Raw genomic sequence first — 21,056 nt, forward strand, 5'->3', positions numbered from 1 at the left:
TTATTTAATGCCTTTTTTGATTCGCAAGCTGATGGATTTTGATAGTGGTTCCCTGCCATGCATAGCCAGAGGCATCAATGTGCGTTCTCTACTTATATGATGAAATCAAATTAATTATTTTATTGGACCTTTGCGAATGACTGTATATTAAATAATGTTGAAATCAAACAGGTTGTTTACTGCTTGATTTATTCTATAGGCACTGTATTTGGTTTTCATTGTAATGTAATGCTGTCATTTTACATATATGATCTATGTGGTGGAGTTAAATATGTCAAGCTTTCAATGGTTATAAATGTCAGCTACTATGGCAAATGCAGCTATAATCTTTCCAAGTTGCAAAAACTGAAATAGTGTATGTTTGCTATGGCAGACCTGTATTACCTACAGTATCCTCTCTGAAAGGGGAAAGCTATGGCTGCTTCATCAACAGATCCTGTTTACACCACTCAATAATTCAGTCTGTAATCAGCAACATTGCCAGCTGTATGTTTATGATGAATTTGTTGAAATATTAATGAGTAGTAAGATTTATTCAGACAAGTAAGATTTCTTCAGACACCCAATCTACTTCTTAGCATATATACAGATATACAGTAGAAGAGATGAGTATGAAATGCTGTCAGAAGAAGCCCAGACCTGATGGCTTGGCAGCACTCACCACTATGCTGAAAGAAGAAGCCCAGACCTGATGGCATGGCAGCACTCACCACTATGCTGAAAGAAGAAGCCCAGACCTGATGGCTTGGCAGCACTCACCACTACTACTTTACAACTTTTACATACAGAAATTATACAACTCAACAGCACCATCTTGTGGATATCAGAAATGCTTAGGCAGAATACATGTGAATGAGAAAAGTCTGTGTGTGTGTGTGTGTGTGTGTGTGTGTGTGTGTGTGTGTGTGTGTGTGTGTGTGTGTGTGTGTGTGTGTGTGTGTGTGTGTGTGTGTGTGTGTGTGTGTGTGTGTGTGTGTGTGTGTGTGTGTGTGTGTGTGTGTGTGTGTGTGTGTGTGTGTGTGTGTGCGTGTGTGTGTGTGTGTGTGCGTGTGTGTGTGTGTGTGTGTTTGAGGGAGATTATTACATGAGGCCTCACAAGGCATGTATTGTCTGTTTTCCTTAAGCTGTTCACATGTAATTTTTCTGTTCAAATTCATTGATTTGGACATCAGCCGAACCATGTAACAAAGCATGAAAGGCTGTCCTTACACAGCTTAATAATCTGTTATTACTTTCATGCTATGCATTGGAGAGCTGATTTTCTCTAGGTTTGTGTGGGGAAAGTAGTGTTATTTGGTCTCTGGCTTTTTTCATTTTTCCATTGACATCCCAATCAACATGGGCATGCCTCTTTGCCCCTTTTGTTTTGTTTCAGCAGACCACTACTATTGTAAATAGTCCTCCAGAAACCTGTCTGTATGTCAACCATTACCATCCCCTGTCCCTTTCACTACAGGTATACAGCAGGACAAACCAAGAACCCAAACACACAGGAGGCTGCTGAGGGGAGGACGGCTCATAATAATGTCTGGAATGGACTAAATGGAATGGTATCAAACACATGGAAACTATGTGTTTGATGAGTTCGATATCATTCCATTGATTCCGTTCCAGCCATTACTATGAGCCCATCCTCCCCAATTAAGGTGCCACCAGCCGCCTGTGCGACCTTGCAATTATGACACAGCAGTTCATTAATATACAGTCGTGGTCAAAAGTTTTGAGAATGACACAAGTATTGGTCTTCACAAAGTTTGCTGCTTCAGTGTTTTTAGGTATTTTTGTCAGATGTTACTATGGTATACTGAAGTATAATTACAAGCATTCCATAAGTGTCAAAGGCTTTTATTGACAATTACATTAAGTTTATGCAAAGAGTCAATATTTGCAGTGTTGACCCTTCTTTTTCAAGACCTCTGCAATCCGCCTTGGCATGCTGTCAATTAACTTCTGGGCCACATCCTGACTGATGGCAGCCCATTCTTGTATAATCAATGCTTGGAGTTTGTCAGAATTTGTGGGGTTTTGTTTGTCCACCCGCCTCTTGAGGATTGACCACAAGTTCTCAATGGGATTAAGGTCTGGGGAGTTTCCTGGCCATGGACCCAAAATGTTGATGTTTTGTTCCCCGAGCCACTTAGTTTTCACTTTTGCCTTATGGCAAGGTGCTCCATCATGCTGGAAAACGCATTGTTCATCACCAAACTGTTCTTGGATGGTTGGGAGAAGTTGCTCTCGGAGGATGTGTTGGCACCATTCTTTATTCATGGCTGTGTTCTTAGGAAAAATTGTGAGTGAGCCCACTCCCTTGGCTGAGAAGCAACCCCACACATGAATGGTCTCAGGATGCTTTACTGTTGGCATGACACAGGACTGATGGTAGCGCTCATCTTGTCTTCTCCGGACAAGCTTTTTTCCGGATGCCCCAAACAATCGGAAAGGGGATTCATCAGAGAAAATGACTTTACCCCAGTCCTCAGCAGTCCAATCCCTGTACCTTTTGTAGAATATCAGTCTGTCCCTGATTTTTTCCTGGAGAGAAGTGGCTTCCTCGCTGCCCTTCTTGACACCAGGCCATCCTCCAAAAGTCTTCGCCTCACTGTGCGTGTAGATGCATCACACCTGCCTGCTGCCATTCCTGAGCAAGCTGTGCACTGGTGGTGCCCCGATCCCGCAGCTGAATCAACTTTAGGAGACGGTCCTGGCGCTTGCTGGACTTTCTTGGGCGCCCTGAAGCCTTCTTCACAACAATTGAACCTCTCTCCTTGAAGTTGCAAAGCAATGATGACAGCACGTGTTTACTTGCAGTTATCCATGGTTAACAGAGGAAGAACAATGATTTCAAGCACCACCCTCCTTTTAAAGCTTCCAGTCTATTATTCTAACTCAATCAGCATGACCGAGTGATCTCCAGCCTTGTCCTCGTCAACACTCTCACCTGTGTTAACGAGAGAATCACTGACATGATGTCAGCTGGTCCTTTTGTGGCAGGGCTGAAATGCAGTGGACATTTTTTGGGGGGATTAAGTTCATTTTCATGGCAAATAGGGACTTTGCAATTAATTGCAATTAATCTGATCACTCTTCATAACATTCTGGAGTATATGCAAATTGCCATTATAAAAACTGAGGCAGCAGACTTTGTGAAAATTAATATTTGTGTCATTCTCAAAACTTTTGACCACGACTGTACAGTCTGTTAGATTGAAGTATTGACTTGCCACTTGTTATCAACCATTCTTTAGCTAACAATGCTGCCACACTCAATTCCATTGGTCCATACATAAATGTTTGCCTATATTTCGCAAGCTTTTTAAAGACAACTCTGAACAGAACCAGCCGGGTAATGAGCTAAATATAAATCTAGTTTTATGAGATATCTTATATAATCCATAGCAGGTTTCACTAGACAGGTTTCAAACGCCTGCTTGCTTGATGAATATGAGTCTAGAAAGTCCTAAGAGTCTATCAAACACTGCATATATTTCAAAGGCATCACTTCACTATAATGTTATTATATTTACTGCACATACACTGGCAAAGTTGTTTAAATGCTAATTGTGATGCAGTACAAGTGAAACCATGCTAGAACAATGGGTCCTCTCAAACATGACCCATCCAAGTGAAACCATGCTAGAACAATGGGTCCTCTCAAACATGACCCATCCAAGTGAAACCATGCTAGAACAATGGGTCCTCTCAAACATGACCCATCCATATGAAACCATGCTATAACAATGGGTCCTCTCAAACATGACCCATCCAAGTGAAACCATGCTAGAACAATGGGTCCTCTCAAACATGACCCATCCAAATGAAACCATGCTAGAACAATGGGTCCTCTCAAACATGACCCATCCAAATGAAACCATGCTAGAATAATGGGTCCTCTCAAACATGACCCATCCAAGTGAAACCATGCTAGAATAATGGGTCCTCTCAAACATGGCCCATCCAAGTGAAACCATGCTAGAATAATGGGTCCTCTCAATAATGGGTCCTCTATATGTCTGTATCCAGGGAGAGCCAGGCACTCAGTTAAAAAATCTCGGTGCCGGCATATGTTGGCTGTTTGTATTATGAGAGCAACTGGCACAAGTTGAACCATCTGGCTGAAGTTCAAGAGGCGTTTGAATCCAGACCATTCTCCTAAACCTCCTCCCCTGCACCCCCCTAAGATTTGCTTTGGAGTTAGGCAGAAAGGTTGCCAGAACCTGTGAATCATTGCAGTATGCCACTCGCAGAGAAATGAATAGTAGAAATTTGTTTTTATTTTCACAGGAATACATTGTTGTACTACTTCAGTTTCTTTATGTGCAGTGGAGTGAGAGGCAATGTGGTGGCAGCAGTGGAGTGAGAGGCAATGTGGTGGCAGTAGTGGAGAGAGAGGCAATGTGGTGGCTGTAGTGGAGAGAGAGGCAATGGGGTGGCAGCAGTGGAGAGAGAGTCAATAGGGTGGCCGTAGTGGAGAGAGAGGCAATGGGGTAACTGCAGTGGAGAGAGAGTCAATAGGGTGACTGTAGTGGAGAGAGAGTCAATGGGGTGGCTGCAGTGGAGAGAGAGGCAATAGGGTGGCTGCAGTGGAGAGAGAAGCAATGGGGTGGCTGCAGTGGAGAGAGTCAATAGGGTGGCTGGAGTGGAGAGAGAGGCAATAGGGTGGCTGCAGTGGAGAGAGAGGCAATGTGGTGGCAGCAGTGGAGAGAGAGGCAATGTGGTGGCTGCAGTGGGGAGAGTCAATAGGGTGGCTGCAGTGGAGAGAGAGGCAATGTGGTGGCAGCAGTGGAGAGAGAGGCAATGTGGTGGCTGTAGTGGAGAGAGAGGCAATGGGGTGGCAGCAGTGGAGAGAGGGTCAATAGGGTGGCCGTAGTGGAGAGAGAGGCAATGGGGTAACTGCAGTGGAGAGAGAGTCAATAGGGTGACTGTAGTGGAGAGAGAGTCAATGGGGTGGCTGCAGTGGAGAGAGAGACAATAGGGTGGCTGCAGTGGAGAGAGAAGCAATGGGGTGGCTGCAGTGGAGAGAGTCAATAGGGTGGCTGCAGTGGAGAGAGAGGCAATAGGGTGGCTGCAGTGGAGAGAGAGGCAATGTGGTGGCAGCAGTGGAGAGAGAGGCAATGTGGTGGCTGCAGTGGAGAGAGTCAATAGGGTGGCTGCAGTGGAGAGAGAGGCAATGTGGTGGCAGCAGTGGAGAGAGAGGCAATGTGGTGGCTGCAGTGGAGAGAGTCAATAGGGTGGCTGCAGTGGAGAGAGAGGCAATGAGGTGGCTGCAGTGGAGAGAGTCAATAGGGTGGCTGCAGTGGAGAGAGAGGCAATGGGGTGGCTGCAGTGGAGAGAGAGGCAATGTGGTGGCTGCAGTGGAGAGAGAGGCAATGTGGTGGCTGCAGTGGAGAGAGAGGCAATGTGGTGGCTGCAGTGGAGAGAGAGGCAATGTGGTGGCTGCAGTGGAGAGAGAGGCAATGAGGTGGCAGCAGTGGAGAGAGAGGCAATGAGGTGGCAGCAGTGGAGAGAGAGGCAATGAGGTGGCTGCAGTGGAGAGAGAGGCAATGAGGTGGCTGCAGTGGAGAGAGAGGCAATGAGGTGGCTGCAGTGGAGAGAGAGGCAATGGGGTGGCAGCAGTGGAGAGAGAGGCAATGGGGTGGCTGCAGTGGAGAGAGAGGCAATGAGGTGGCTGCAGTGGAGAGAGAGGCAATGTGGTGGCTGCAGTGGAGAGAGAGGCAATGAGGTGGCAGCAGTGGAGAGAGAGGCAATGTGGTGGCTGCAGTGGAGAGAGAGGCAATGTGGTGGCTGCAGTGGAGAGAGAGGCAATGAGGTGGCTGCAGTGGAGAGAGAGGCAATGTGGTGGCTGCAGTGGAGAGAGAGGCAATGAGGTGGCTGCAGTGGAGAGAGAGGCAATGTGGTGGCTGCAGTGGAGAGAGAGGCAATGTGGTGGCTGCAGTGGAGAGAGAGGCAATGTGGTGGCTGCAGTGGAGAGAGAGGCAATGAGGTGGCTGCAGTGGAGAGAGAGGCAATGAGGTGGCAGCAGTGGAGAGAGAGGCAATGTGGTGGCTGCAGTGGAGAGAGAGGCAATGTGGTGGCTGCAGTGGAGAGAGAGGCAATGAGGTGGCTGCAGTGGAGAGAGAGGCAATGAGGTGGCTGCATAAAAATATAAATGTCAAACTCACTCCCACAACGCTGGAACCCCTCTATGTTAAAACATCCATGTTTAAACTCTCAGTCACACAGAACCAGCTCTCTCATTCTCTCTTTCATTCTCTAATATCAACTTTACATAAGAATGTCCTTATAACATGATAAATTACTCTCTGCTAATTCATAATGGCTCCACATTGTCTGTGTCCTGGCTAGAGAATGGGCCCTCTGTGACCTTACACAGTGGTCCTGTTCAGGGGTCAGCTGCCTCTCGCCCTGGGCTGCTCCTTCTACCGGTCACACTGTGTGGAGAATGACACAGTCACAGAGACTAGTCATCGTTAACCATATGAGTCACTCATTAAGAATAGCAATGCCAGTCAGGAAGGAGCTGGAGGAACAGCATAGCAATGCACTGAAGCTGAATCTAACAGCTAAATCTGCTGTACATGACTTTTGAAATTTCACAGTTTATATTTTTTTGCTAACCATTTTGTCAACTAATTTACATTTACATTTAAATCATTTAGCAGACGCTCTCATCCAGAGCGACTTACAAATTGGTGCATTCAACTTAGGACAGCCAACTCCTTTTTTATTTTATTTTATTTATTTATTTTATTTATTATTTATGGGGGGGGGAGGTAGAAGGATTACTGTTAAACTATTCCAGGTATTCCTTAAAGAGGTAGGAACTAATGAGTAACAACATATTTAGAAACATTAAATATAAATGTTAAAGTGAAAGATCAATAACTCATTTTGTATGTGACTTTCATTTTTTCCCACTATCAGGCCAAGATCACTATTATATATTTGGATTGGGCAATCTCTCATAATGCAAATGTTGACGTTTTCTTACCATGTTGTTATTATAATAAACTATATTATATAGGCTACTATATTATGTTATTGGTAAAACTATATGGAGTTGTAAAAAAAAACTGAAGGCCTGAGCAATCAACACGTTATTTTGCGCGTGTTACCATGAACGGAGGATAAAAGTTGTACAAAAAAGTGAATTTGTCGAATTTGGTTTTCATGGGGAGAGTGGGGTGGGGGCTAGCTTCCTTAGCATTTTCCGGGTTTCGCTGGATGAGAAGTTTCCTGTGTTGGTCGATAGTGAGACTCGCTGCAGATGCAGATATACAGTATGAACTGACACGCCGAAACCGTTAACTTTAGGAAAGTCAAGTACATGTCCTCTTTCTAGTTGCAGTTGTCCGACAAAAGCCATAGCTATGGCGCGAGACTGCACTACACGAAGTTTGGACAATATTGACCTCTCTGCGTTGAGGGTGAGTTCTAGTTGTGCCAACGTCTAATTAATTGAAATGTAGTTTGACCATTGTGTAAACATTGTCGTAGTCAATGAAGGTTGCAAAGTTTCAAACTGTAGTCTAGTCATTTGAGGAAACGTCAGCGACATTGTAACAAAAAGTTAGCAACATTGTAACAAATTGTTTGAGCTTTCCTGTCACAATATTATAAAACCATTGATGCAATTTTCTGTACATGTTTTGCTTTCAGAAGTTAATATGTTTTTGGTTTGTCAGATTTACAACTGTTTCATAAGCAACTGAATGGTTGGGGGTAAAATAACATGAGTTTAAAAAAGTAAAGTTGTCAAAGTTACAATAATAATGCAGTAGGAATATGGTGCTGGCATGGTACAAGTGTGAACAAATGAAACATACTTGTAGGGAGCCATGCCATGCAATATTACGTTTAAGTGATGACCTAAAGGTCCAACATTATTCTGATCAGGTGCTTTGAAAATTACTTTATTTATTTATGTTTGTGCCCTTTCAATTCATGTGAAGTAGTGTAATGTTGTCCTCTTGTTTCAGGATCCTGCTGGGATATTTGAGCTGGTAGAAGTGGTTGGAAATGGAACATATGGGCAAGTCTACAAGGTTTGTAGTTTATGTCAGACCCACTCTCCTATTCTTGTCTTTGACCATGATTACAATTGCAGATGTGTTGTCAGTTGTAATGATTGACATTCTGAGGAGCATATTGAAAATATACACTATGTAAACATTACATGATGGCACCCTCTAAATCTTTAATTGAAGTTGATCCGGTGTAACATAAAAGAGATATCAGCTAAATCAAGAGGACATGATATTAAAAAGCTTATTTAATGTCACACAATTTTTGTCCAGTTATATTCAAAAGTGCAAGAAGGTTGTCTGTTAATATCAGTCCCTAAACCGGAGTTAGCATAGTTCCAAACTTAAACTGTTAAATCTGTTGTTAAGGTTGTACACAGCATGTCAGTTTCTGCAGGAATCTCACCTGAATTTAATATATTTTTTCTGTTATATGGATCAATGTCAGAGTTGGCCATTAGTGGCCAGATGGCCTCCTCTTCTTCTTTCCTCTTCTGTGTGCAGTGCAGTGCACACTTTCAGACCTATAACAGGAACAGTGACTTCACACATTATTCCACATTCCTTGTCATTCTTCAGGTCAACGATTTCTATCTCACATACACTGAGTGTACAAAACATTAGGAACACCTGCTCTTTCCATGACATAGACTGACCAGATGAATCCACGTGAAAGCTATGATCCCTTATTGATGTCACCTGTTAAATCCACTTCAATCAGTGTAGATGAAGGGGAGGAGACAGGTTAAAGAAGGATTTTCAAGCCTTGAGACAATTGAGACATGGATTGTGTATGTGTGCCATTCAGAGGGTGAATAGACAAGACAAAATATTTAAGTGCCTATGAACGGGGTATGGTAGTAGGTGCCAGGTGCACCGGTTTGAGTGTGTCAAGAACTGCAACGCTGCTGAGTTTTTCACGATCAACAGTTTCCCGTGTGTATCAAGAATGGTCCACCACCCAAAGGACATCCAGCAAACTTGACACAACTGTGGGAAGCATTGGAGTCAACATGGGCCAGCATCCCTGTGGAATGCTTTCAACACCTTGTAAAGTCCATGCCACGATGAATTGAGGCTGTTTTGAGGGCAAAAGGGGGTGCAAGTCAATATTAGGAAGGTGTTCCTAATGTTTTGTATGCTTAGTGTATATAAACACTAAGAAGTGTGATCAGTAATACTGCACACTGTAATCACCCAGCCAAACACTTCCCTCAAATGTGTTTATTTTCATGGTCATACTAACTGTATGTATTGTTTACATGCAATGAGAATGAATCCAGATTGTTTCTTGTATTTCACACTGTAATTCTGAATCCTTTTATTTCACTAGAATAGTCTAAGGAAAGTGGTGGGCGTTACAAAAAATAAAATAATGTAGTTATTACTCAATAAAACCTTAATAATAACATATTTATTTTCAAGTGGTGTAACACATCAGTGGTTTATCATACCATGTACTTGCATAAGTTGTTGACATTGTTGAGAAATGTGAGGTTGTGGTTGTCTTCTCCAGCCCAGATTCATTAGTAGAGTAGAGGAGGTTGTCTCCAGACAGTGGTTATAGTGGTCACAGTACTCACAGTGGTTGCAGTGGTCATAATAGTCATAATGGTTACAGTGGTCATAGTGGTCATAGTGGTCATAATGGTCATAGTGGTCACATTGGTCACAGTGGTCATAGTGGTCATAGTGGTCATAATGGTCATAGTGGTCACAGTGGTCATAGTGGTCACAGTGGTCATAGTGGTCCTAATGGTCATAGTGGTCATTGTGGTCCTAATGGTCATTGTGGTCATTGTGGTCATAGTGGTCATAATGATCATAGTGGTCATTGTGGTCCTAATGGTCATAGTGGTCATTGTGGTCATAATGATCATAGTGGTCATTGTGGTCCTAATGGTCATAGTGGTCATTGTGGTCATAATGATCATAGTGGTCATTGTGGTCATAATGGTCATAGTGGTCTCAGAATCTTTTTATTTTATTTTTTTCTCCAAGCCAATTTATCAGTTTTGAAAACAGCACGTCACAGGGAATGTGCGTCTGTGGAAACTATTGATTTTGAAATTGTTTATTGGGCTTGTTCTGAAGGTAGCACATCTGGTTTTACAGTACAGTCGGAAGTCTTGGTTTTAATCATCCGTCCCCTTCGGGTTTCAGTGCAGATGTCTGATCCATGCCACAGTTTTGTTCCATGCTGAATTTATAAGACGTGATAATTACTGTCAGGCTGAGAAAACAAAGAACAGTCCAGGGCCCGGTTTCCCAATAGTGATGGAACTTAGGCTTACGAGTGTTTTAATGATGCATCTTTCCTATAATGGCCGAAGATGTAACGTGTTTCCCAAAACACCACGCAGAGAGAATGTTCGCTAAGTGCATCGTTGAGGCATGTGTCGATACTGATAGGATCGAAAGAAAGGGAGCGCTGCTCTGGGTCAGCTTTCTCCATTCAAATCAAATCAAATCAAATGTTATTGCTCACATACACATATTTAGCAGATGTTATTGCGGATATAGCGAAATGCTTGTGTTCCTAGCTCAAACAGTGCAGTAGTATTTAACAATTCACAACAATACACAAATCTAAAAGTAAAAGAATGGAATTAAGAAATATATAAATATTAGGACGAGCAATGTCAGAGTGGCATTGACTAAAATACAGTAGAATAGAATACAGTATATACATATGAGATGAGTAAAGCAGTCGAGATTAAAGAGACTAGTGTTCCATTATTAAAGTGGCCAGTGATTCCATGTCTATGTATATAGGGCAGCAGACTCTAAGGTGCAGGGTTGAGTAACCGGGTGGTAGCCGGCGAGTGATGGCTATTTAACAGTCTGATGGCCTTGAGATAGAAGCAATCTCTCTGTCCCAGCTTTGATGCACCTGTACTGACCTCGCCTTCTGGTTGTTGTCCTTGATTATCTTTTTGTCCTTCCTGTGACATCGGGTGCTGTAGGTGTCCTGGAGGGCAGGCAGTGTGCCCCCGGTGATGCGTTGGGCAGACTGCACCACCCTCTGGAGAGCCCTGTGGTTGCGGGCGGTGCAGTTGCCTTGTCTTACCTTAATATTAGAATTATTCCACAATACTGACGACGGATCAGCTCCTAGAGAGATATTATCACCTATGGCTGCAAATATTGCTTATTCTAATGCTTACACTATAATAATGCACTAAATCAAGATTTGGCACATCATTGTGCACATGTTAGGCTACACATCATGAAATATATTGAGGCAAAATAGCTAAATAAGGTAGCCAAATAGCTAAATAAAACTCAATTGAATGAACATGAAAATGATTTCAATATCATTTAAATACACTACATGACCAAAAGTATGTGGACACCTGCTTGTCGAACGTCTCATTCCAAAATCATGGGCATTAATATGGACTTGGTCCCCCTTTCCTGCTATAACATCCTCCACTCTTCTGGGAACATTGCTGCGGGGACTTGCTTCCATTCAGCCACAAGAGCATTAGTGAGGTCGGGTACTGATGTTGGGCGATTAGGTCTGGCTCGCAGTCGGTGTTCCAATTCATCCCAAAGGTGTTCGATGGGGTTGAGGTCAGGGCTCTGTGCAGGCCAGTCATGTTCTTCCACACCGATCTCGACAAACCATTGTACGGGGGGCATTTTCATGCTGAAACAGGAAAGGTCCTTCCCCAAACTGTTGCCACAAAGTTGGAAGCACAGAATCGTCTAGAATGTCATTGTATGCTGTAGCGTTAAGGTTTCCCTTCACTGGAACTAAGGGGCCTAGCCCGAACCATGAAAAACAGCCCCAGACCATTATTCGTCCTCCACCAAACTTTATAGTTGGCACTATGCATTCGGGCAGGTAGCGTTCCCCTGGCATCCGCCAAACCCAGATTAGTCCGTCGGACTGCCAGATGGTGAAGCGTGATTTAGTTGTACAGTACACTTCAGGGCAAATCTTCAGCAATTTAAAATGCAGAACAATGCTGTTGTTAGCGTGATGTGTGGTGGGATCTTTGGTGAGAGCAGTGGAAATGGCAGTGTTGTCATACAAAGAGAAACACTGATGAGAATGTCCACCCAGTAAACTCTCTCAAATGGGTGACCTTTGCCATATGATGTTCAATGTCTGTTCTTCAAAACACCAGTCCATGCTATGGCATCCAAGATGAGATAGTATGTTTCCAAATCAAATAATTAATAATGCTTGCAAGCAGCACAAAATTCTAACAACATATTACTACTATTCACTGATTGGGTCTGTTAGAAAATAATATCACTTCAGTTAATATAATCCTGATAATACCATGCAGTTTTATTATGCTAGGGTATCTGACTTGTTGTCATGCTCAGGAGAGGAGGACTTGGCACCAATGCTGGTCTATTGTTTCCATTCTGCCTTCGTTTACATGGGAGGCTGTTTTTGACCTGTTTAACACACCATTCTTATCATCTTATTGTAAGGCACCGAATACTCTTATTTTTTTATTGTAGTGTTTTGGATAATCTTGTTCTTGTCGTGTGTCTGACGGCCAGTGGTGGGCTTCATTTTAGAACCGCCCCTAATCTCCTGAGGTTTTAGGGTGAAGCAGCTGGTATGTCCTCATCATGTTTTCCTAAGGGTTATGTGTCTGGCCTCATCTTTGCATTCGTCACAGGCATCGGAGTAATGGCTTTCTTAACATAGTAAATCTTACAGAGACCCATCCATGCTGGTTAAAAGGGTGGATTGCTAGCAAGAGGTCACATGATGAGAGTAGTTTCCCTGAGGTAGTTTATCCTCTGGGGGCTTCATGTAGTTTGGCAGCAGAATAGGATGGTCCATTCAGAGAGGAGCTTGTGTGATAGGGTCTCTCACTCATTCCAGGGTGAACCCTATCATGTGACTAACCAGCTTAGTAAGAATGAGATATGGATTGTGATTTGTTGCATCAGTGATCTCATCTGTGTCTTCTGAGGATACAGTAATCAAGGGTGTTGAAGTAATTAGGCGTACCGTAAATTGTGTCATCCATGTCATTTTCAGTGTTTAACATGTTGTATATGGTTCAGCAATACATTCTTATTGTATGATGATAACTGTCTCAGTCGATATAGCAATATCTCGTCCTATTGTTCTTAGGCTGACTATATCTAGGGTGTATTCTTCTTTTGAATGGGCACTTCCCTGTCTTGCGAAATGCAAACTCATGAAGTGTGAAAATTTGGTTAAAGCCAGGCTAGCACTGCAGCGACAGAGCAGCACTGGAGAGGCGTTGTCACTTGCGTACCTCCCAGGTCTGATATTGAGAAAGTCCAAGTATGTTGGGAATCATCACAGAGCAGGCAGGGAGAGGAAACGGATTTCTGAACCTCAGCCGCTGCTCAAACCACTGGGACACCTGCCTGGATCTGGTGGCGTTACTGTATCCCAGTCCCCTCAGCTCTGAGAAAGAGACATGGAAGGGCTCCGTCCTGGTGTTGAGATGTGGGCTCACTGGATGCGTTACGAATGGTACTCTATTCCCTATTTAGTGCACTACTTTTGACCAGGGCCCATAGGGAATAGGGAGACATTTGGGATGCAGCCTCTGAGTAGGACCCCACCCATGCCTGAGGGGTAGGAACTGTGGTAGTGGGTAGGCGTTGGGTGATATACCATTTCATAAGGAAATCAGTCAATTAAAATATATAAATTAGGCCCTAATCTATGGATTTCACATGACTAGGAATACAGATACAGTGAGGGAAAATAGTATTTGATCCCCTGCTGATTTTGTACGTTTGCCCACTGACAAAGACATGATCAGTCTATAATTTTAATGGTAGGTTTATTTGAACAGTGAGAGACAGAATAACAACAACAAAAAATCCAGAAAAACGCATGTCAAAAATGTCATAAATCGATTTGCATTTTAATGAGGGAAATAAGTATTTGACCCCTCTGCAAAACATGATTTAGTACTTGGTGGCAAAACCCTTGTTGGCAATCACAGAGGTCAGACGTTTCTTGTAGTTGGCCACCAGGTTTGCACACATCTCAGGAGGGATTTTGTCCCACTCCTCTTTAAAGATCTTCTTCAAGCAATTAAGGTTTCGAGACTGACGTTTGGCAACTCGAACCTTCAGCTCCCTCCACATATTTTCTATGGGATTAAGGTCTGGAGACTTGCTAGGCCACTCCAGGACCTTAAGCCACTCCTTTGTTGCCTTGGCCATGTGTTTTGGGTCATTGTCATGCTGGAATACCCATCCACGACCCATTTTCAATGCCCTGGCTGAGGGAAGGAGGTTCTCACCCAAGATTTGACGGTACATGGCCCCGTCCATCGTCCCTTTGATGCGGTGAAGTTGTCCTGTCCCCTTAGCAGAAAAACACCCCCAAAGCATAATGTTTCCACCTCCATGTTTGACGGTGGGGATGGTGTTCTTGGGGTCATAGGCAGCATTCCTCCTCCTTCAAACACGGCGAGTTGAGTTGATGCCAAAGAGCTCGATTTTGGTCTCATCTGACCACAACACTTTCACCCAGTTCTCCTCTGAATCATTCAGATGTTCATTGGCAAACTTCAGACGGGCCTGTATATGTGCTTTCTTGAGCAGGGGGACCTTGCAGGCGCTGCAGGATTTCAGTCCTTCACGGCGTAGTGTGTTACCAATTGTTTTCTTGGTGACTATGGTCCCAGCTGCCTTGAGATCATTGACAAGATCCTCCCGTGTAGTTCTAGGCTGATTACTCACCGTTCTCATGATCATTGCAACTCCACAAGGTGAGATCTTGCATGGAGCCCCATGCCGAGGGAGATTGACAGTTATTTTGTGTTTCTTCCATTTGCGAATAATCGCACCAACTGTTGTCACCTTCTCACCAAGCTGCTTGGCGATGGTCTTGTAGCCCATTCCAGCCTTGTGTAGGTCTACAATCTTGTCCCTGACATCCTTGGAGAGCTCTTTGGTCTTGGCCATGGTGGAGAGTTTGGAATCTGATTGATTGATTGCTTCTGTGGACAGGTGTCTTTTATACAGGTAACAAGCTGAGATTAGGAGCACTCCCTTTAAGAGTGTGCTCCTAATCTCAGCTCGTTACCTGTATAAAAGACACCTGGGAGCCAAAAATATTTCTGATTGAGAGGGGGTCAAATACTTATTTCTCTCATTAAAATGCAAATCAATTTATAACATTTTTGACATGCGTTTTTCTGGATTTTTTTGTTGTTATTCTGTCTCTCATTGTTCAAATAAACCTACCATTAAAATTACAGACTGATCATTTCTTTGTGGGCAAACGTACAAAATCAGCAGGGGATCAAATACTTTTTTCCCTCACTGTATGGGAGGGGTGTGGATCAGAAAACCAGTCAGTATCTGGTATGACCAGGCTGTTGATTGTGGCCTGTGGAATGTTGTCCCACTCATCTTCAATGGCTGTGCGAAGTTGCTGGATATTGGTGGGAACTGGAACACGCTGTTGTACACGTCGATCCAGAGCATCCCAAACATGCTCAATGGGTGACATGTCTGGTGAGTATGCAGGCCATGGAATAACTGGGGCATTTTCAGCTTCCAGGAATTGTGTACAGATCGTTGCGATATGGGGCTGTGCATTATCATGCTGAAACATTAGGTGATGGTGGAGGATGAATGGCACGACAATGGGCCTCAGGATCTCATCACGGTTTTTCTGTGAATTCAAATTGCCACCGATAAAATGCAATTGTGTTTGTTGTCCGTAGCTTATGCCTGCCCATACCATAACCCCACCGCCACCATGGGGCACTCTGTTCACAATGTTGACATCAGCAAACCGTTCGCCCATACAACACCATATACGTGGTCTGCGGTTGTGAGGCCAGTTGGACGTACTACCAAATTCTCTAAAACTAAGTTAGAGGTGGCTTATGGTAGAGAAATGAACATTCAATTATCTGGTAACAGCTCTGGTGGACATTCCTGCACTCAGCATGCCAATTGCACGCTCCCTCAAAACTTGTGACATTGTGTTGTGTGACAAAACTGCACATTTTAGAGTGGCCTTTTATTGTCCCCAGCACAAGGTGCACCTGTGTAGTGATCATGCTGTTTAATCAGCTCCTTGATATGCCACACCTGTCAGGTGGATGGATTATCTTGGCAAAGGAGAAATGCTCACTAACAGGGATGTAAACAAATTTGTCCACATTTGAGATAAATACGTTTTTTGTGCATATGGAAAATGTCTGCAATCCTTTATTTCAGCTCATGAAACATGGGACCAACACTTTACATATTGTGTTTATATTTTTGTTCAGTGTATAAGAAATCTAAGATGTGTCAAATAAATGATATCCAGCTCAGGGCTCCAGTTATGCATTTGGTTTGCTAACTTGCTAGCTAAGTGGCTGGATATCAAAATCAAGCTTCCTGGTTACATCAGAGACATTCGATCCCATCCTGGATCAAGATCCCTCTTGCCTAAATAGTTTTGTGCATATTTTTTGTAAATACAAAAAATTATATATAGATATTATTTTATAGCACCCCTTGTGTGAACTGCCAGTAATACCGCATACGCATATGGTACAGAAATAGTATGATGGTATGAAAATCTGGATACCGCCCAACCCTAGTAGTGGGTGATAACCACTAAATCCTACCCTCAGTGGGAGGGTGTGGAGAGGGCAGCCTGTCCAAAAGGGGATTTCCTCATTATTCCCTAACCATACTGTGAAGCCCCTCTCTCCCCCTATCGCATTGTATCTAATGATAGGCAGAAAAACAGGAAGTAGTGAATGAGGAAAAGGAGCGCTTCAGCACTCGGCGTCCCGTTCTGTGAGCTTGTGTGGCCTACCACTTCGCAGCTGAGCCGTTGTTGATCCTAGACGTTTCCAATTCACAATAACAACTCTTACAGTTGACCGGGACAGCTCTAGCAGGGCAGACATTTTATGTTGGAAAGGTGGCATCCTATGACGGTGCCACGTTGAAAGTCACTGAGCTCTTCAGCAAGGCCATTCTACTGCCAATGTTTGTCTATGGAGATTGCATGGCTGAGTGCTCGAATTTATACACCTGTCAAAAGCGGGTGTGGCTGTAATAGCCAAATCCACTAATTTGAAGGGGTGTCCACATACTTTTGTATATATAGTGTAGGTTTAAAACTGTAACATTTTCATGGCAATGTGTAGAATTGCAGGAAATGTGCTTTAAAGATGCACTATGCAGAAATCGCTCCTCCATTTCCTGGTTACAAAAATTCGTAATTTCAGTTTATGTGACAAAAGAAGCTGTGATTGTGTAGAGAATCATTGTATCATCTAAACCGCTGTGAAATATATTTTCCATAACCAAAAATATTGTATATTCAGCTGTTTGAAGCTGGTGTACAAAACCAAAAGTAAAAGACGCAAAAACGAAACTTCAGAACGGGAAACATAGAAATAGCACACATAGAACAGATCTACCGCTTCTTAGACTTGCTTTTAATGGGAATGAAAGATCTATAACCCACATATCCATGTGAATTTGGTCAGGTCGCCCAAATAGTTACATATTATAGCTTTAAAACATAAAATCTTTGTCTCTGTGGCCAAGAGGACGGCCTCTAAAATGTTCGGTTGGAGACCACGACATTGGCCATGCCCACTACCACTACCACGCCCCCAACCCCTTACGCTAACTTTGCAACCACTGCTGAAAAGAATCCTAGGGGAAACTCTGACTTGAGTGTCTCTTTATAAGAATGGAGAATGTGATTTATGCAATGCCGAGAAATTGAATGTGTTTCAGAGAGAGCAGGCTCACTGTGTGCTGTGTGGAATGCTGAAGAGGTTGTAGGGGTTTGAGCCGCGGGCCGATTAGTAGACAGTTTGCTCTTTTCTCTCTCCTCTCCTTTGATCAGCAGGAGGAATGTGCTCTCATCTCTCTCATGCAGTCTCTTTATGGCTTGCTTTGGATCATGTGGACATGCTTGCAGTCATTATCTGTCAAATAATAATGACTTTGGGGGCGCATACATACAGTATGCCAGGTTTATTTTTAAAACAGTTTTGTTTTTGAACATGTTAGTCTGACATGTTAGACAAAGGATTTGCTGGCACACTAAAAGAAGCATTTTGAAATGGGAAATCAAATGATCTGCTACTTCTGCAGTGATTCTGTGAGATTGAGACCTATAAATATTGTCCCTCTGTATGTTATGCATGTTCAAGGTCTCAATGTCTCATATCCCACTAACACTAGGAATTATTCCCCTACAGATGTAGGATCTAAATTTGAGCCAGTTTGCAATGAAGAAAATAATCCTGCAGCAACAGGAAATGTGAAATATTATGTGAATTATTATGAATGGAAATATATGTGCAGTCGTGGTCAAAACATTTGAGAATGACACAAGTATTGGTCTTCACAAAGTTTGCTGCTTCAGTGTTTTTAGATATTTTTGTCAGATGTTACTATGGTATACTGAAGTATAATTACAAGCATTCCATAAGTGTCAAAGGCTTTTATTGACAAGTACATTAAGTTTATGCAAAGAGTCAGTATTTGCAGTGTTGACCCTTCTTTTTCAAGACCTCTGCAATCCGCCCTGGCATGATGTCAATTAACTTCTGGGCCACATCCTGACTGATGGCAGCCCATTCTTGCATAATCAATGCTTGGAGTTTGTCAGAATTTGTGGGTTTTTGTTTGTCCACCCGCCTCTTGAGGCTTGACCACAAGTTCTCAATGGGATTAAGGTCTGGGGAGTTTCCTGGCCATGGACCCAAAATGTTGATGTTTTGTTCCCCGAGCCACTTAGTTATCACTTTTGCCTTATGGCAAGGTGCTCCATCATGCTGGGAAAAGCATTGTTCATCACCAAACTGTTCTTGGATGGTTGGGAGAAGTTGCTCTCGGAGGATGTGTTGGCACCATTCTTTATTCATGTCTGTGTTCTTAGGCAAAATTGTGAGTGAGCCCACTCCCTTGGCTGAGAAGCAACCCCACACATGAATGGTCTCAGGATGCTTTACTGTTGGCATGACACAGGACTGATGGTAGCGCTCATCTTGTCTTCTCCGGACAAGCTTTTTTCCGGATACCCCAAACAATCGGAAAGGGGATTCATCAGAGAAAATGACTTTACCCCAGTCCTCAGCAGTTCAATCCCTGTACCTTTTGCAGAATATCAGTCTGTCCCTGATGTTTTTCCTGGAGAGAAGTGGCTTCCTCGCTGCCCTTCATGACACCAGGCCATCCTCCAAAAGTATTCGCCTCACTGTGCGTGCAGATGCACTCACACCTGCCTGCTGCCATTCCTGAGCAAGCTGTGCACTGGTGGTGCCCCGATCCCACAGCTGAATCAACTTTAGGAGACGGTCCTGGCGCTTGCTGGACTTTCTTGGGCGCCCTGAAGCCTTCTTCACAACAATTTAACCTCTCTCCTTGAAGTTCTTGATGATCCGATAAATGGTTGATTTAGGTGCAATCTTACTAGCAGCAATATCCTTGCCTGTGAAGCCCTTTTTGTGCAAAGCAATGATGACAGCACGTGTTTCCTTGCAGGTAACCATGGTTAACAGAGGAAGAACAATGATTTCAAGCACCACCCTCCTTTTAAAGCTTCCAGTCTATTATTCTAACTCAATCAGCATGACCGAGTGATCTCCAGCCTTGTCCTCGTCAACACTCTCACCTGTGTTAACGAGAGAATCACTGACATGATGTCAGCTGGTCCTTTGTGGCAGGGCTGAAATGCAGTGGAAATGTTTTTGGGGGATTAAGTTCATTTTCATGGCAAAGAGGGACTTTGCAATTAATTGCAATTAATCTGATCACTCTTCATAACATTCTGGAGTATATGCAAATTGCCATCATAAAAACTGAGGCAGCAGACTTTGTGAAAATTAATATTTGTGTCATTCTCAAAACTTTTGACCACGACTGTAGTGGTTGATATATTTTTTCGTTAGGGCAAATAAAGTCTGAATTTTGAAAGTGGAAATTACAAACTTTAGAAGCCTTTTTCAAACTAAAATACACTACAAGTTTGCATTTCCTGCTGTGCAGTAAAATTCTCAGCAACAAAAGAGTGATCAAATAAAGATCCTACATCTGTATATTGTAAAGAATACTCTACTTTGCAGTGCCCACAACTGATCGTGAATTGTCTGACCACCAAAAGCTTTTTTCCCCTGTTTATTAACTAACTTCATTTGTGTTCCCCTTTGAAAATAGCCTGTATAAAAGCTTGGCTTTGTATTTGGAGAGTTTGCCTGTGGCAATGGAACACAGCCAGCCTGAACGTTTAAGAATAATTTTGGTCAAAGCAAGAATGTGCGTCAATCCCTCTTATGACTAATATATTTTTCTACAGAAGAAATATACATTTGTAATTTTGTAAAACATTTGTTAAAAATCTGATTTGCCTAGAACTGTATTGTTTGATATGGTCATTGGCCCAACAGTTTTCAGCCCATTGCTATTGTAATAGAGAATCAGATTTTAATCAGATTCAATTAGGGGGGTCTTGTTATTTTCCATGTGTGCTTGCTCTCTCACTCTGCTGGTCTGGCACAGGAAGCTGTGGCCATTTTACCTCCTGCCTGTGCTTGTGGGGAACCCTGGCCCACATCCTGATTGAACCTGGTTCTGAGTGTCTACTTCAGAGTTCTGTTCACATGGTGTGGCCTGCTGCAGTCTGCCCAACCGCCAAACACTCTAGTCTCTACTCATATTGATGTCCTACAGTACGTACAGATAACATGGGCAGGCAATAACAAGAAATAGCAATAAACATGCTTATACTCAAAGGCACTGCTTTCTGTTTATTTATATTTTATTGCAATCTGTACAGTACATTCTTACAAAAAAAGATGCTATCTAGAACCTAAAAGGGTTATTTGGCTGTCCCCATAGGAGAACCCTTTGAAGAACGCTTTTTGGTTCCAGGTAGCACCCTTTCCAGAGAGGGTTTTACAAGGAACCTAAAAGGGTTCTACCTGAAACCAAAAAGGGTTCTACCTTGAACCAATAATGGTTATCCTATGGAGTGAGCTGAAGAACCCTTTTTGGAACTATTTTTTCTAAAAGTAGCAACAATACTGTATA

At 43.1% G+C, this 21,056-nt stretch overlaps 1 protein-coding gene across 1 annotated transcript in view; it reads left to right on the forward strand.

Annotated features, from left to right (window-relative positions):
• Nucleotides 1-7,367: 7,367 nt before the first annotated feature.
• LOC311105027 (mitogen-activated protein kinase kinase kinase kinase 4-like) overlaps nucleotides 7,368-21,056 on the forward strand; it is a gene marked incomplete at its 5' end in the record, with an annotated part of 102,061 nt that continues 88,372 nt past the window's right edge. Inside the window, 2 exons of the mRNA XM_084147007.1 lie at nucleotides 7,368-7,424; nucleotides 7,977-8,042. Coding sequence (XP_084003133.1) covers nucleotides 7,368-7,424; nucleotides 7,977-8,042 — 123 coding nt within the window. The remainder of the gene's footprint in view (nucleotides 7,425-7,976; nucleotides 8,043-21,056) is intronic.

Source organism: Coregonus lavaretus, assembly GCF_964263955.1.
Source record: "Coregonus lavaretus genome assembly, chromosome: 29".
Classification (NCBI taxonomy): domain Eukaryota; kingdom Metazoa; phylum Chordata; class Actinopteri; order Salmoniformes; family Salmonidae; genus Coregonus; species Coregonus lavaretus.